This window comes from Sminthopsis crassicaudata, chromosome 1 (genome assembly GCF_048593235.1).
Source record: "Sminthopsis crassicaudata isolate SCR6 chromosome 1, ASM4859323v1, whole genome shotgun sequence".
Classification (NCBI taxonomy): Eukaryota; Metazoa; Chordata; class Mammalia; order Dasyuromorphia; family Dasyuridae; genus Sminthopsis; species Sminthopsis crassicaudata.
In genome coordinates, this window is record NC_133617.1 from 69,814,841 (window position 1) to 69,831,128 (window position 16,288).

The 16,288-nt window shown below is 43.3% G+C and overlaps 1 protein-coding gene across 7 annotated transcripts in view; it reads left to right on the forward strand.

Moving 5' to 3' along the window:
- The window catches only part of ADGRL1 (adhesion G protein-coupled receptor L1), a 65,152-nt gene that overhangs the window by 28,834 nt on the left and 20,030 nt on the right, over positions 1-16,288 (forward strand). For all 7 annotated transcript variants that reach the window (XR_012489262.1, XR_012489256.1, XM_074310554.1 and 4 more), the window contains exons 3-4: positions 1,982-2,195; positions 13,295-13,404. Coding sequence is in view for 5 of the 7 variants with exons in the window: in XM_074310554.1 (XP_074166655.1) it covers positions 1,982-2,195; positions 13,295-13,404 (324 nt within the window). In the remaining 2 variants the exon portion in view is untranslated. The remainder of the gene's footprint in view (positions 1-1,981; positions 2,196-13,294; positions 13,405-16,288) is intronic.

Here is a 16,288-nt window from a genome sequence, read left to right on the forward strand (position 1 = left end):
CTGGCGCTATCCCTCACACTAGGACATCCCTTACACTGTTCCTTGTCCTCCTGACTATTCTCAGTGTCACCTAATGGCCTAGTGCCATGAGGACTCCATTCTGTCAAGATCCAACCACCCCAGGCCATCGAGGTCCACTGCCTAGCAGGCCCAGCCTGGCCCCCTCCTTCTGGCCCAGCTGAGCCCTCCCCGACTCCTCCCCAGGCCGAGCTGTGCTAAAATTAGATGAGGAAGCAGATGGCACCAAGTGAAGCAGATTAAAAAATCCTCTCCTAGCCTAGCCCCAGAACATCCTTCCCTCTTTGCCCCCATCTCTGGAGCTGAGCACGCAGCCCTTTGGAGCCCTACCTTGTTCTCTCTCCATTGGAACTTTGAGGTATTTAAGATAGAATCACTTGGTCTACAAGAGAGGGATGATAGGGATGGGGGATCAGACTGAGTATTCTTCCCCCCGCCCTGCCCCGGGCATATTACTCTCTCCAAGGGGCTCTCACTGATTGACTGAGTGTACCTTAAGCCATATCTCCCTTGGACCCCATCCTACTGTCTCTGGCTTGTTTGCAAGCACATGCTTGTGCGCACACACACACACACACACACACACACACACACACACACATTCCACCCCTTCTCCTTTCCTTCCATCTCTGCTCCCTTAGAAGACTCCAACCAACTTCCAATCATTCACCTTCCTTCTCTTATTTAATAAGTAAGCAGGAGGTGGCGCAGTGGATAGAGCACCAGCCTTGAATTCAGGAGGACCCGAGTTCAAATCTGGTCTCAGACACTTAACACTGCCTAGCTGTGTGACCCTGGGCAAGTCACTTAACCCCAGCCTCGGGGAAAATAAAAATAAAAATAAGTAGGTCCTCCTAGCAGAGTGCACAGTGCTGGACCTTGAATCAAAAGTCTTGGGTGCTAGTGCCAGCTTTGCCATGTGCCAATGTGACTACATGCAAATCACTTCTCTTTGGGCCTTAGCTTCCTCCTCTGTAAAATGAGGGGGTTGGACCAGATGGAAGTCTAAGGTCCTTGCCAACTTCTATCATTCTGGGATTTTGTGACACCCCCACCTCCTTTTGATCTCATTGCTGCTTTTTCTGTCTCACCTGAATTCCACATGCTGCTGTTTCAATCTAGCCTCCCCCGTCATAATGGTCATCCTAAATGTTAGGCTGACCGGAACCAATCCCTTCCCTCTGACCTCAGCTTTCTCATCTGTAAAATCAAAGACCTAGAAGGTTCCTTCCTTAACATTTCAATTATTCCAACCAATAGAAGTGACATCTTGGATCAGCCTGGTGCAATTTCCCATCCATTATCTCATTTGTCTTCCCAAACTCTGGTGACATCCAAGAATGGGTCTATTGGAGTCACATATATATATATGTGTGTGTGTGTGTGTATATATATATATATATATATATACATGAAATAAAGTACAAGTATAAAAATAAACTACATGAAAACATATACATATATGAAAATTAAAGTTGATATGCCCAGAGGCACACAGATATGAAAGTGCTGAAGTTGGCAGTTCCTCCCTCTTAAGCTTTGACTGTCCCCTTCCTGCCTCAAAGAAAGGACATGACATTTGAGGTCGGAGGAACTAGATTTCAGTCCACAGTTTATGACCTGTCTGATCTTTGGAAAGTCTCCTAACTTTGATGGGCTTTGGATTCCTGATCTGTAAAATGAAGGGTTAATCTAGGTGATCTTTCTAGTCCCTTTCCAATCTAAATCCATCGATGAGCTTGTGACTATCTTCTCTCCATCCCCGTTGCTATTCCCAGCCCAGTCTGATCTAGGCGGAAAGAGGCCCAGGCTCCTTAGTCCTGTGAAGTCTCAGGGAAGCTCTTGGGGTGAGAAGGCTTTGTTGGGCCAGCACCAAGGAGCTGCTACTCTATAACTTGGTAATAGAGGAGGAAAGGGATTCCTGGATTTAATAATTTTCCTTCCTTTGCCCCAACACTGGCAGGCCTGAGCCGAGCTGGGCTCCCTTTTGGCCTGATGCGCCGGGAGCTGGCCTGTGAGGGCTACCCCATTGAACTCCGATGCCCAGGGAGCGATGTCATCATGGTGGAAAATGCCAACTATGGGCGCACAGATGACAAGATTTGTGATGCTGACCCCTTCCAGATGGAGAATGTGCAATGCTACCTGCCTGATGCCTTCAAGATCATGTCCCAGAGGTGAGGACCTTACTGGGATTTGGGGTCCAGGTAGGGTGGGGGGAAATTATTCATTCAAAACTCATTCACTTATTCATTCAATAACAACAAATTAAATGTGTCCAAAGTACCATGCTTGCCACTGGAGGACATATTGTGTTCAGATAATATGTGGTCCCCTGCTACTATGAAACCTGTAGTTCAGTAAGGGATAATACACCAACACTGCTAATTATAAGAACATTAAGGAGATGAAAAACAGCTTGCTAGGGGAATGCCTTGGCAGCAAGGTGGCTCAGTGAATAGAGCACTAGGCCTGGAATCGGGAAGCCTTGAGTTCAAATATAGCCTCATTTACCAGTTGTGTGACTCTGAACAAGTCATTTAATTATTTTTGCCTCTTTCATCATCTATAAAATGAGCTGGAGAAAGAAATGGCAAACCACTCCAGTATCTCTGCCAAAAAAAAACAAAATGGAGTCACAAAGATGCAGACATGATTGAAAAATGACTGAACAATACCATGGGGGATGCATGAGAGGGAAAGTTTTTGTGTTTTGTTTTGTTTTTCCTGGGGGGCAGGGGATCACCTAAAAGAGGTGATATTTGAACTGGACTTTATAGAATGGACAGAAACTTAATAGATTAAATGAGGAAAGGAGGAGGAATAATATGTGAATAATATGAATAGAGAACAAATATTAAAAGCACAGAAGAACATCCAGATGATAGAAAATAGTCCAGTTTGGTGAGAATATGGAATGCATGGAAAGGAGATAAGGCTGAAGAGGGTAAAAAGTGAAGAGCATTGATTGCTAGGTGAAAAAGTTTTAACTTTGAGAGGCAATACAGAGCCTTTGAAGGTTTTTGAGCTGAGGAGTGTTATTTCCAGATCTATTCATAAAGTAGTTTATTTCAGCAATGAGGCAGAGTACGTGCAACATTTATCAGAGTGAAGATGAAATGTCTTGTTAGGAGATTACTATTGCTGCGGTCCAGTGAGCGAACTAAGATCCCAGAATTTCTTTCAGATACTAGGGCCTCCCCAGTAAAATCTATCCCTCAAAATCCTAGTGGGCTAATCATCTTAATTTTATTCATTTACAAACTCTAGTACAATGCAAACTATGTATTAGGTGCTTATGTGCTACACTGCCATTTTGACCATCATCAGGATTTACCTGTACACCTAGGCTCCCGTCTACTTGTATTCTCAGTGATCTCACCAGCCCCCAAGGATTTAATTAGCATATTCATGCAGATGACTCACACAAATCTATATATCCAGCCCTGATCTTTATTGCAAATGCCAGTCTTGCACCACCAAGTAGCTACTGGCCAAACCCACATGAGTATACATATCTCCCACTCATGCTCAAAACAGAACTCTATTTCTACCCTACTCCTCCCTGTTTTTGCTAAGGATTTCATCTCCTTCTAGTAATGCAAATTTTCAACCTTGGACATATCCTTGAATCTGCCCCCTCTCAACCCTTCTATACCTAATATGCCAACAGTGGTCAATTCTAACATTACAGTAGCTCTTCTGTCCATCCTCCCTTTTTTTTCCACGTTTTTTCCCACAAATACAGCTTCTAGTCTAGACTATTGCAATGTCCTCCTAATTGGTTACTTGACTTCAAGAATTGGATCAATATTCCAAAAACACAAGTCTGACTATGGCATTCCTGTGCTCAAGAAACTCTGATGGCTCCCCATTGCCTCAAGGATAACTTTTTTTTAAATTTTATTCATTTTTCCAAATTATCCCCTCCCTCCCTCCACTCCCTCCCCCCGATGGCAGGTAATCCCATACATTTTACATGTGTTACAATATAACCTAGATACAATATATGTGTGTAAATACCATTTTCTTGTTGCACATTAATTATTAGCTTCCGAAGGTATAAGTAACCTGGGTAGATAGACAGTAGTGCTAACAATTTACATTCACTTCCCAGTGTTCCTTCTCTGGGTGTAGTTGTTTCATTGATCAACTGGAAGTGAGTTGGATCTTCTTTATGTTGAAGATTTCCACTTCCATCAGAATACAAAGGATAACATTTTTAAAATCATCAAGCCAGCCTCTAAAGCTTTCCAAAATTGGCATCACATTAATCTTTCCAATTTTATATATTTTTTCCCATAATTCACTTATCACTTTGGACAGACTTGCTACTAGTTACCCACAGGAGACATTCCATCTCTTTTTAAAAAATATCTCTTCTTCATACCTGAAAGGTCTCTTCCTCTCTTCCCCTTCTGACTTCCTTTTTCTTATCTCCCTCCTCCTCCCTTTCTCCCTCTGTCTCTTTCCCTCTGTCTTTCCTCCCCTAATTTTTCCCTTTTCTCCTCTCTCCTGACTCCCCTTTCTCTCCTTTATCTTTCTCTGTCTCCTTCCTTTTTCCCTCTTCCTCCCTTATAATCACACAGTATAACTTTATAAACATTCTGCCTACTTCACACTGACTTTCCTGTTTATGACTTGTCTCGCCTTTCTAGAATGTATGTTCCTTGGGGGTGCAAAAGGTGGGGAGAATCTCATACCTTTGTATCCTCAGAACCTAAGAGTGTCTTGCATAGAGCAGGCCATTAAATTGATTTGAATTGAATTGAATCTAATCCAAACTCTGCCTGGTATTCAAGACCTTCCACAATTTTAACCCACTCATTCTACATGTTGTCCCTACATCTGCCACGCTCTTCCATACCTCATTGGACTCTTCTCACAAACACATGCCAGGGCCATCTCCCACCTCAACACCTTTGCCAACTGGCTTCCCTTGCTAGGTATGCCTTACCCTCCTCCAAACTTACCCCCAAACCTACCAACTAGCTCAATTTCCATTTTTCCTAAGAAGCCTTTTAATGGAGGGACCTGGATTGTCCTTTCTCTCTTTTGATTGCCCTCCCCCTTTATCTCTACTTCCTTGCTTTCCTGGTTTCCTTCAAGTCCCAACTAAAATCCCACCCTTTACAGGAAACCTTTCCCAGTCCCTCTTAACTATTATCTTCCCCCAGTTGACTGTTTTCTATTTATCCTGTATATTTGTATAAATTTGTTTGCACACTGACTATTACAATGCAGTAGTAGTTGTTCAGTTATTTTAGTCCTAACTCTTTGTGACTCCAAGAAAACCTCAAATGAGGTCACAAAAGTCAGACACAATTGAAAAAATGACTGAACATGGCAAAGATGCTGAAGCGGTTTGCCATATCTTTCCCTGGTTCATTTTACAATTGAGGAAACCGAGGCAAATCATGTTAAGTGATTGGCCCAGCATCTCACAGTTATGAAGTATCCAGATTTGAACTCAGGAAGACTACTCTTCTCCACTTCAGGGGTGGGCACTCTATTCACTCTATTCACAGTGGGCACTATCTTTTGCCTCCTCAAGTATTCTCATCTTAGCACAGTAGTTGGCACATAGTGGTGTTTAATGCTTTTTGAGTGATGGATTGACTGGCTGGCTGATGAGAATTAAAGCATCTCACATTAGAAATGACCTTCAAAGACCATCTAAGACAACTACTACAATAGTCCAGGAGAAGTCAGTCAATAAGCATTTATTAAGCACCTACTTATGTGCCCAATACTGAGCTAAGTGTTGCCCATACAGAGGTTGTTAATTGTTAACTGTTGTTTGTCCTTTGTTCTCCAAGAGCACCATGACATCAGGGAGGGGATGACATGACATGCAAATGAATTGGATTTCAGTGAGAGAGGGCTGGGCAAGGTCACCTGCCTCATTTTCTCCTCCAGAGCCATCTGGAACTAGTGGGAAGATCAATGGGAGACCTTTGCCTTTTTAAGCTAAAATTTCCAAGGTATCAGTTTGATGGAGGCCACACTCATTCAGTGATTAAGGCTAGATAGTTATTGAGGCAAAGAATGACCTTTTTCACCTAGTCCAAAAAAGAAAAAATAAATCTGGGAGGGGAAGATCCTCAGGGTTTCTGGCCAAAACAGAAATGATTACTATTAACATTCACTCTGAGCCAATTAGGGGTGACCAGCTGGGGATTGGCCTGGGCTCTTTTGCTGGCCAGTCAATGAGAATGGGAGTGATTTGAGTTTGAGGCCTGGTTCCTTAAAAAAGAAATCTACAATGATGGACAGAAATAACTATACCCAGAGAAGGAACACTGGGAAGCGAATGTAAATTGTTAGCACTACTGTCTATCTACCCAGGTTACTTATACCTTCGGAAGCTAATAATTAATGTGCAACAAGAAAATGGTATTTACACACATATATTGTATCTAGGTTATATTGTAACACATGTAAAATGTATGGGATTACCTGCCATTGGGGGGAGGGAGTGGAGGGAGAGGATAATTTGGAAAAATGAATTTAAAAAAAAAAGAAATCTAGCTTGTAAACCCCACAATATCTTGGGAGAATTCAGAAATCAAAAAAAATTATTTTTTTAAGAGCATGTGCAGGTAAGGATATATTACCCTATTTGGAGAGAGGGAAGAGAAAGGAAGGAAAGATGGAGGAAGGAAGAAGGAAGGAACAAAGGGAAAATAGGAAGGGAAAGATGGAAGGGAAGGAAGAAAAGAGGGAAGAAAGGAAGGAGGGGAGGAAAGAAGAAAGGTGTGAAGGGAAGGAAGAAGAATGGAAAGAAAAAAGAAATGAATGAAGGGAAAAAGAAGGAAGGAGAGAAGAAATAAGGGAGAAGGGAAGGAAAGGAAGAGAAGGGAAGGAAAGGAAGAGAAGAGAGGAAGAAAGAAGGAAAGAGGGAGGAAGGGAAAGAAGGAAGGAAGGAAGAAAGGGAAGATAGGAAGGAGAAAGGAGAGGAAGGAAAGAGAGAAAAAAGGAAGGAAGAAAAGGAGAAGGGAAGCAAGGAAAGAGGGGGGAAAGAAAGGAAGGAATGAAGGGAAAGAAGGAGGGGAGAAAGGGAAAGAAAAAAGGAAGAAAGGAAAGAAAAAAGAAAGGAGGGAAGGAAAGAAAGGAGATAGGAGGCAAAGAAAGAAGGGAAAGAAGGAAGGAGAGGGGAGGGAAGCAAAGGGTGAAAAAGAAGAAAGGAAAGAGGGGGAAAGGAAGGAGGAAATGAAGGAAAGACAGAAAGAGGGAGGGAAGGAAGGAAGGAAAGAAGGGAGAAAGGGAGGGAGGAAAAGGATAGAAAAGAAAGTTTCCCAACTGGAACTCTTCAGCAACTCTAATCACAGAGAAGTTGTTTGCCCTTCACTTTCAAAGAAGACCATGACATTAGGGAAGTGAAGTGCTATGTTCTTACCATCATGGAACACACAATCCAATGGGAGAAACAGCATGCAAACAGTATATGAACAGGCTTACAGGATAAAATGTGGTGTTTAGTTATGTCTTCATACCCCCATTTGGGTATGGCGTGGTTGGCCATTTCCTTCTCCAGATCATTTGACAGATGAGGAAACTAAATGACTTGCCCAGGGTCCCACAGCTAGTTGTCTAGGATCCCATTTGAATCCACGTCTTCTCAACTCCAGCCCTAGTACACTATCCACTGAGAAACCTAGTGCTAAGAGAGAGAAGTTAAAAATGATGCAGAGTTTTCGAACCAGATTCCTGGAAGAATGATCATACCCATGACAGAAATAGGGAAGTTCAGAATGAGAATGAAGTTGGGGAAGAGAGCCAGCATCTTTTAAGCACCTATTACATTCTGGGCACTGGGCTAAGCACTTTCCACATATTATCTCATTTGGTCAAATATATTATTTCAAGTGGGGGGTAAGTTCTGCTCTGAATCTCTTGAGTTTGGCATGCCTATGGGACATCCAGTTCAAAATGTCTAATAAGCAGTCAGTGATTTGGGATTGGAACTCAGGAGAAGAGAAGGGGGCTGGATACCAAGGTCTGGGAATCATTCTCATAGAGATGATAATTAAACCTGTGGGAGCTGATGAAGTCTCTCAAGTGAGAGGGTGAAGAAAGAGAAAAGGGCTCAAGACAGAATCTTGGGGGATAACCAGAGTTAGGAAATGGGTTATGGCTGAAGACCCAGCAAAATTGTCTCTAAAGTACTTGAGCAATTGCAAATACTTAGCAGATCAGGAGGGAAGCTGCCCTACATCTGGGAAACCTTACTGACACCAATCTCCTGTGCTCAGGTCTATGCTGGGCTAGGCTGGGGCAAGCAGGGAAGGGAAGGAGATAGACCCAACACAATTAGAATTAACAATAATTACAATAATAACTAACATTTCTAACACACTTAACATATTCCAGGCACTGTGTTAAAATAGTTTCTGTTAAAAGATCTCCAGTGATGAGGAAGAAGGAGCTCATTTCCTACTGAGACAACCCAAGTGCAATTTGGGATTGGTCTCCATAAATCTGATTGACATTATTCTCTAATAACTTTGTATATAAGTCACTTCACATGTAACCCATAAGCAGAGTGTGCTGGAACAAGCTCAAACTGGAGAGTACCATTGTTTCATTTTCATTGTAAGCATTTTTACCTCAAAAATCAGCAAGTGCTACAAAACCGAGCCTTGACATTGTTTTGATGATTGTCTAAACTTAAGAAAGTGTGAATAATGCAGATTGGACTTAGAAATGTGTCTTGCATGCTTTTTTTTTTTTTTAATGTGTCTTGCATACTTTTTTTTTTCCCAGATAGATGGTTGCTAAATATTTACCAGCACACCTCTGTCCATAAATAAGCTTGAAGACCCTTGTCAAGCCCCAATGTACCTTTCCAGCCTTATTTCTCATTACTTGATGCCCCTTTATTTCATCTTTGCTCTGACAGGAGCATCCAGCCCTTAATCTTGTCCTGACTTCTTACCTCTGTGAATTTTCATTGGACTCTCCATATTACTTTCTTTGTTGAAATCTTTCCTTTTGAAGGGCCAGCTCAGGTACTAATTCATATATGAGACTTTTTTTTTTTTTTAAAGAGTCAGAGTTAGGTGACTTGCCTAGGGTCACATAGCTAGTTAAATGTCCGATCTTCTGAATTCCATGATCAGATCCGCTGTGCCACTTAACTACTCTTATGTAAGATCTTCTTGATGTATCCTGCTGCCAGTTAAAATCTTTCAGATTAGAATCTGTCTCTTGGTCCTCTCTTACAAAGTTTTCTCGTTTTGTTTTCCATCATACATTAAGTAAAATTAAATTTTAAAATAAAAGTCTTATTGGTACTTAACATTTTTTTGTCAATAACACTTTTTTGTCAGTTATTTGCAGCTATAAGACCACTGTTGCCCTCCCCAGGAGGCTTTGTACAAATGGTAAACATAAAAGCAAAATCAACTGACCCAATAGCCATATCTAACAGTACAAGCAATATCCCATCTCTGTAGTCTCCCAGCTCTCTACTGAAAGGAAGTTGATGCCTTTCATCTTGTCTTGGTTCTAACACTGGCCATGATAATTACTCAGGCTTCAGTTTCTCTTGACCATTTTTCTCCTTTACGGTATTTCAGTCTGGTACTATTCTCCTGATTCTTCTTACTTCACTCTGCATCAGTTCATGCAAGCCTTCCCATGTTTCTCTGAATTCCCTCAATCGTAGTTACTGTTTCTGAAAATGCCATCCACATAAGATGGCATTTTTCTTTTTTTTTTTCTTTTTTTTTTCTTTTTTTTTTATTATATATATATATATATATATTATAATATTATCCCTTGTATTCATTTTTCCAAATTACCCCCCCTCCCTCTATTCCCTCCCCCCGACGACAGGCAATACCATACATTTTACATGTGTTACAATATAGTCTAAGTACAATACATGTGTGTGAATATCATTTTCTTGTTGCACAATAAACATTAGAATCCGAAGGTACATGCAACCTGGGCAGACAGATATTAGTGCTAACAATTTACATTCCCCTCCCAGTGTTTCTTCTCTGGGTGCAGCTACCTCTGTCCATCATTGATCAACTGGAAGTGAGTTGGATCTTCTTTATGTTGAAGATTTCCACTTCCATCAGAATACATCCTCATACAGTATTGTTGTTGAAGTATACAGTGATCTTCTGGTTCTGCTCATTTCACTCAGCATCAGTTGATTTAAGTCTCTCCAACACTCTCTGTATTCCTCCTGCTGGTCATTTCTTACCGAGCAATAATATTCCATAACCTTCATATACCACAATTTACCCAACCATTCTCCAACTGATGGACATCCATTCATCTTCCAGTTTCTAGCTACAACAAAAAGAGCTGCCACAAACATTTTGGCACATATATGTCTCTTTCTGCTCTTTAGTATTTCTTTGGGATATAATCCCAGTAGTAGCACTGCTGGGTCAAAGGGTATGCACAGTTTGATAACTTTTTGGGCATAATTCCAGATTGCTCTCCAGAATGGCTGGATTCTTTCACAACTCCACCAGCAATGTATTTAGTGTCCCAATTTCCCCACATCCCCTCCAACATTTGTCATTATTTGTTCCTGTCATCTTAGCCAATCTGACAGGTGTGTAGTGGTATCTCAGAGTGGTCTTAATTTGCATTTCTCTGATCAGTAGTGATTTGGAACACTCTTTCATGTGAGTGGATATAGTTTCAATTTCTTCCTCTGAGAATTGTCTGTTCATATCCTTTGACCATTTATCAATTGGAGAATGGTTCGGTTTCTTATAAATTATGGTCAGTTCTCTATATATTTTGGAAATGAGACCTTTGTCAGAACCTTTGTTTTTAAAAATATTTTCCCAATTTGTTACTTCCCTTCTAATCTTGTTTGCATTAGTATTATTTGTACAGAAACTTTTTAGTTTGATGTAATCAAAATCTTCTATTTTGTGATCAATAATGATCTCTAGTTCTCCTCTGGTCATAAATTCCTTCCTCCTCCACAAGTCTGAGAGGTAGATTATCCTCTGTTCCTCTAATCTATTTATTATCTCCCTCTTTATGCCTAAATCATGGACCCATTTTGATCTTATCTTGGTATATGGTGTTAAGTGTGGATCTATATCTAATTTCTGCCATACTAATTTCCAGTTTTCCCAACAGTTTTTTCCGAATAATGAATTTTTATCCCTAATGTTGGAATCTTTGGGTTTGTCAAAGATTAGATTGCTATAGATGTACCCTTTTTTGTCCTTTGTATCTAATCTGTTCCACTGATCTACCGGTCTATTTCGTAGCCAATACCAAATGGTTTTGGTGACTGCTGCTATATAATATAGCTTTAGATCAGGTACACTTAGACCACCTTCCTCTGACTTTTTTTTCATTAGTTCCCTTGCAATTCTTGACCTTTTATTCTTCCATATGAATTTTGTTGTTATTTTTTCTAGGTCATTAAAATAGTTTCTTGGGAGTCTGATTGGTATAGCACTAAATAAATAGATTAGTTTGGGGAGTATTGTCATCTTTATTATATTCGCTCAGCCTATCCAAGAGCACTGAATGTCTTTCCACTTATTTAAATCTGATTTTATTTTTGTGGCAAGTGTTTTGTAATTTTTCTCATATAATTCCTGACTTTTCTTTGGTAGATGGATTCCCAAATATTTTATACTCTCAACATTTGTTTGGAATGGAATTTCTCTTTGTATCTCTTGCTGTTGCATTTTGTTAGTGATATATAAAAATGCCGAGGATTTATGTGGATTTATTTTGTATCCTGCCACTTTGCTGAAATTTTGAATTATTTCTAGTAGCTTTTTAGCAGAGTCTTTGGGGTTCTCTAAGTATACCAAGATGGCATTTTTCAATCATACCCCAATTATACATCCACTTTCTTTCCTGGTTTTTGCTGGGACAGTGCTATGCACATAGTAAGTACTTAATAAATGCTTTATTCAATCAGTCATTCCAACAAGAGCTGCTGTATCTATTGTATTGGTGATATAGTGCTGGGCCTAGGGTCAGGAAGACCTGAATTCAAAAATTTGGTTGTAGATATTTACAAACTGTGTAATACTGTGCAAATCACTTCATCTCTGTTCACTCAGTTTTCTCAACTATAAAATGGAGATAATAATAGTATTTACCTCAAAGGGTTGAGATAATATTTGTAAAAAAGTGCTTATCACAGTGACTGGTGCATAGTAGGTGCTAAATTCTTTTTTTTCCCCTTTGACCAAGAATGCTTCTTGACCTCCTTGGGTTATTTGCCCAATATGAGATCCCTAGGTAAAAGAGCATAACAGTTTAGTCTCTTTTCAAATAATTCCTAATTATTATCCAGAACTGCCCTACCTTAAAGTTTACAAATCACTTTTCTCACAATATCTCTTAGAGACTGGCCTTGTAAGTTATTTTTCCCATCTCACAGATGAGGAAGAAGCTCAGACTGGTTCCATGCTCACACACTCATTGGTAAATGTCAGGAACCAGGATTCAAACTTAGCTCTATCTTTATTCCAATTTCAGTATTTTTTCCCCAGCATGCCTTGCTCCAAATTACTGAAAGCTTGCAGGTTTTTGTTTCTTTTTGTAGATGTTCCAAAACTTTTTTTTTTTTTTAAGACATCAATAACATATCATTAAATACCAGAGAGTCCAATGAACTCCTTCCCAGACCCCAATGCTGAGCACAGGTATCAACCAGGAAAGGTGGTCCATGGCTCCCCACTGCTTCCCACCCACCCATCCCCACTCTTGTGGGATGCCACAAGACCCCATCATTCAGTGAGGTGGCCCCCCTTCCCCCTGCCTCTGCCTGAGGAATGAATTCCAGTCATCTCTTTGGAAAGGTGATAAAAGGGGCCAGGTAGTCACCTCCCACTTCTCCATTCTCCCTTTAGCCTTGCCTTCCCCCAAGCCTGGGAGTAACTTTGCTGTAAAGATCTCCTGAAGCCCCAGTGGCCAGTTGTGTGACGTTAGCCCTTTGGCTAAAGGGCTGAGAATTTCTTTTTTGTTAATAGTAAAAGGTAAACAGACACTCTACACACCTTAAAAATATCGAAATAATCTAGTGAATGTGGCCATCTAAAAATCACACACATTAATAGAAAGATTTACACATTCAATGGTCCATTTGGAGCAGAGACTAAGGTTCAAGAGTCGGGGGCTCACCCTGCTTCTTCCCTGCCCTCTCCCCGCCACCTTGGGTCGTAACCCTCTCTCTGGGATCTCCTCCTTGGTAAGGGGAAAGAGGAAAGGGTAAGAGAGATCTCCTGCACAACCCCCCCCATCATGGCCTTATGTCTCTTCACAGGTGTAACAACAGAACACAGTGCGTGGTGGTGGCTGGTTCTGACGCCTTCCCAGACCCCTGTCCTGGGACCTACAAGTACCTGGAGGTGCAGTACGACTGTGTCCCCTACAGTGAGTCACCTTGTTCCTCGCACGGACACGGGCCCCATCCTCTCCCCCCCTACCAAGTGAGGAGGAGACACCTGTGTCCCCATGAGCCTGGGTGGGAGCGAGGAAGGAGGCACAGGGCACTCTGGGACAGGCTTTGTCTCTTCCTACTTTCTCAGCCTGGGACCCTCACTCTCTCCCCATCCCTCCCATGCCATCCCACTCCCTCTTTCTCATATCTTCATCCTCTTCCCTCGGCCTCCGTCCCCCTTCCTGGGCATTCTCTCCCTCCCTCACATTCATTCCCTCTCCCTACAACACTCCCAGCCTATCTCCCTCTCCCGGTCTTTCCCTCCTCCATTCTCATCTTCTTTCTTGCACTCTCCTGTCCTCGGAGACGCCTTATCTGCTCTTCCTGGCCATTGACATTCACCCCTCCCAGTCACATCTCGTGGCCCCAGAACGGGATCTTTGTGCCCTTGTGCCTTTGGTTCTCCCACATTATAGGACCTACCTGCCCAGACCTCTGGGTTCTCGGGCCGGAGGGGATGGCTGATACCAAGGGGCTCAGCCAGGGGCTGAGTGAGGTCTTCACTCTTCATGGAGATTCTCTGCTCCTTTCAGTCTGCCTTTCCATCTCCACCTCACTATTTCTCATTGACTTGGGAAGTTCCACCATTTTCATTGAGAGTGGCTATTGGAGAACTCCTTGGGGGCCACAAGGAAGAGGTTTAAGGAGCCAGGGCTCAACTGTAATACACCCTGCCAAGGGGAGCAGCCAGGGAGCTGGGGAACGGGTATCTTCTCCTCCTCGGTTACTCTCCTCTCCCCCACCACCACCATTTCCCTTCTCTCCTACTCCTCTTCTTTCCTTCCCTCCTCACCCTGACCCCCAGCTTCTTATAGCCAATTTGGAAGCAAGGACTTTGGGGGAGGTGGAAAGGGAGAAGTGAGGGCCCCCAGTATGTATGTTTTGGGGGTAGGGGGAGCAGGAGGCCCTAGTAATTCCTTCCCACCCCCCCATCCCCACACCCACTTTAATTTTTTCTCACAGGTGGCCGTCCACGCTGGGGGAAATCGCTAATGTGCTTCCTTAACTTTCTCCTTTGACTCCTCATCCTTTCCTTTCAGCACCCAAGGCCTCCATCCAGCTGTCACCTAAGGGGAAGGTCCCTCTCCTCACTGAAGCCCTCCCCCACACAGCACTGGGGGCAATCTCTCCCCATGCCTGCCCTCACCTCCAACTCACCCACAGATGTTGGGATTGTAGAGAACACAGATAGAAACCAGTGTATAAGTCACTGAAAAGATAGTGCCTGTGATCCAGGCAAGAAAGTAGGTGGACAAAGATCCCAGGGTCAGAGTGGACTCTATGAGGCAAAATCAAGAGGCAAGAATAAAGTTAAAGGGTCTTGGAGCCATATAGTCCCCATTAAATTCTGTGTAGTGGGGACACTGTTCCTTGGTCTGGCCCTGAGCCTCACAAATTGAGAAGAATGAAGAAGAGCTTGGACACAGGCCAAGTGAGAGATGAAATAAGAAATGTGTGCAAAGTCCTGTCCTAGGCACGGGCAATAAATACACCGAAGACGGGTGAGGTATAATCCCCGCTCACCACCAGTCCCTGTCTGATCCGGCCTTAAATATTCCCAAGTCTAATGAGAAAAAGAAGGTGCACATGCAGAGCTAGTGTCCACAAAGGACTCACCAGTGGGATGAATGGAGTCCTTGGATGCTGAACACAGGCAGGCTCCATTCAAAGCTGGATCCCGAAGGCCTTGAGCTCTTTCTGTATTCCAGAGCTGGGACAAGAAACAGGCTAGAGTTAGGTGGTACGAAGGACCAGGCTAGGCGTGAGCAAGTGCACAAGGGACCAGGAAGGCCTGTTCCAGTCTCATTTGTACCTTCCTTGGGGAGACAGGACAAGGAGAGTTCCCTCGGGGTGACTCGAACAACTGTTCAGAGAAGGAACCCTAGCTGCTAGGGAGGAGGACAGGGAGATGAAGCAGGGGAAAGTAGAGCATGATGGGAATTGCATCCATCCAGCTGCCTTCCCCTGGGCAGCAGAGATGGGGGACCCCAGTGCTGCTGTGGAGGCCTCTCCAGGAGGTCTGGGGTGGGCCGCGGGTGGAGGTTGGGGGAAGGAGGTGGGACCCCATGGAACACGCCCAACTAACAGCCACTTTGCTTTGCAGCTGAGTGCAGTCTAACCCCTCACCCCCCTTCCTCCCCCAGGTGCCTGCTGGGCCACGGGCAGGTGTGTGCGTGTGGAGCACCCAACTCCTTGGTTAGGCAATCTTGGCTAGGGATATCCGAGTTTCAGTCACCCTGGCAGGGAGAGTGTCTTACCAGCCCCGACCCCTCCCTCCTCCTCCCCAGACCCCCCTGTCTCTCCATCAGTCTGTCACCTATTCTCTGGCATTTTGTTTCTCTCCATCTGTCTCTCCCCCCATCTCAGTCCCTCTCTGTATATAACTGACCCACTCTTGATCTCCGTGCGTATTTTCCTCTCCATCTCTGCTTGTCTCTGTATGTGAGCACTTTGCAAACTTTCAAACACTATATAAATGTGAGTTATTGTGCTATTTTTGCTCTCTGTCTCTGTTTACTTTTTTTTTTCTCTTCCTATGTTTATTCTGCCTGGATTAGAGTGGGTTACTTTAACTCTGTAGGGCACTGAGGGGGCATAGGAAGCGAGAGGCTGATCACCTTGAGTAGGAGGCCTGAGCCATCAGGAACAATGAGTCCTCTTCCTCCCCGGGCCCCTAGACCAAGGAGAGGATGCCCTTAGCAGGAGGCCAGGACCTTGGCCAGCGGCTCTTCCCCATCCCCCTCGAGGCAGGCCCCGGCCAGGCTCAGTTGTCCAGCTTCACTTTCAGGAAGGCAGCCCAGACACTTCCACTGAATC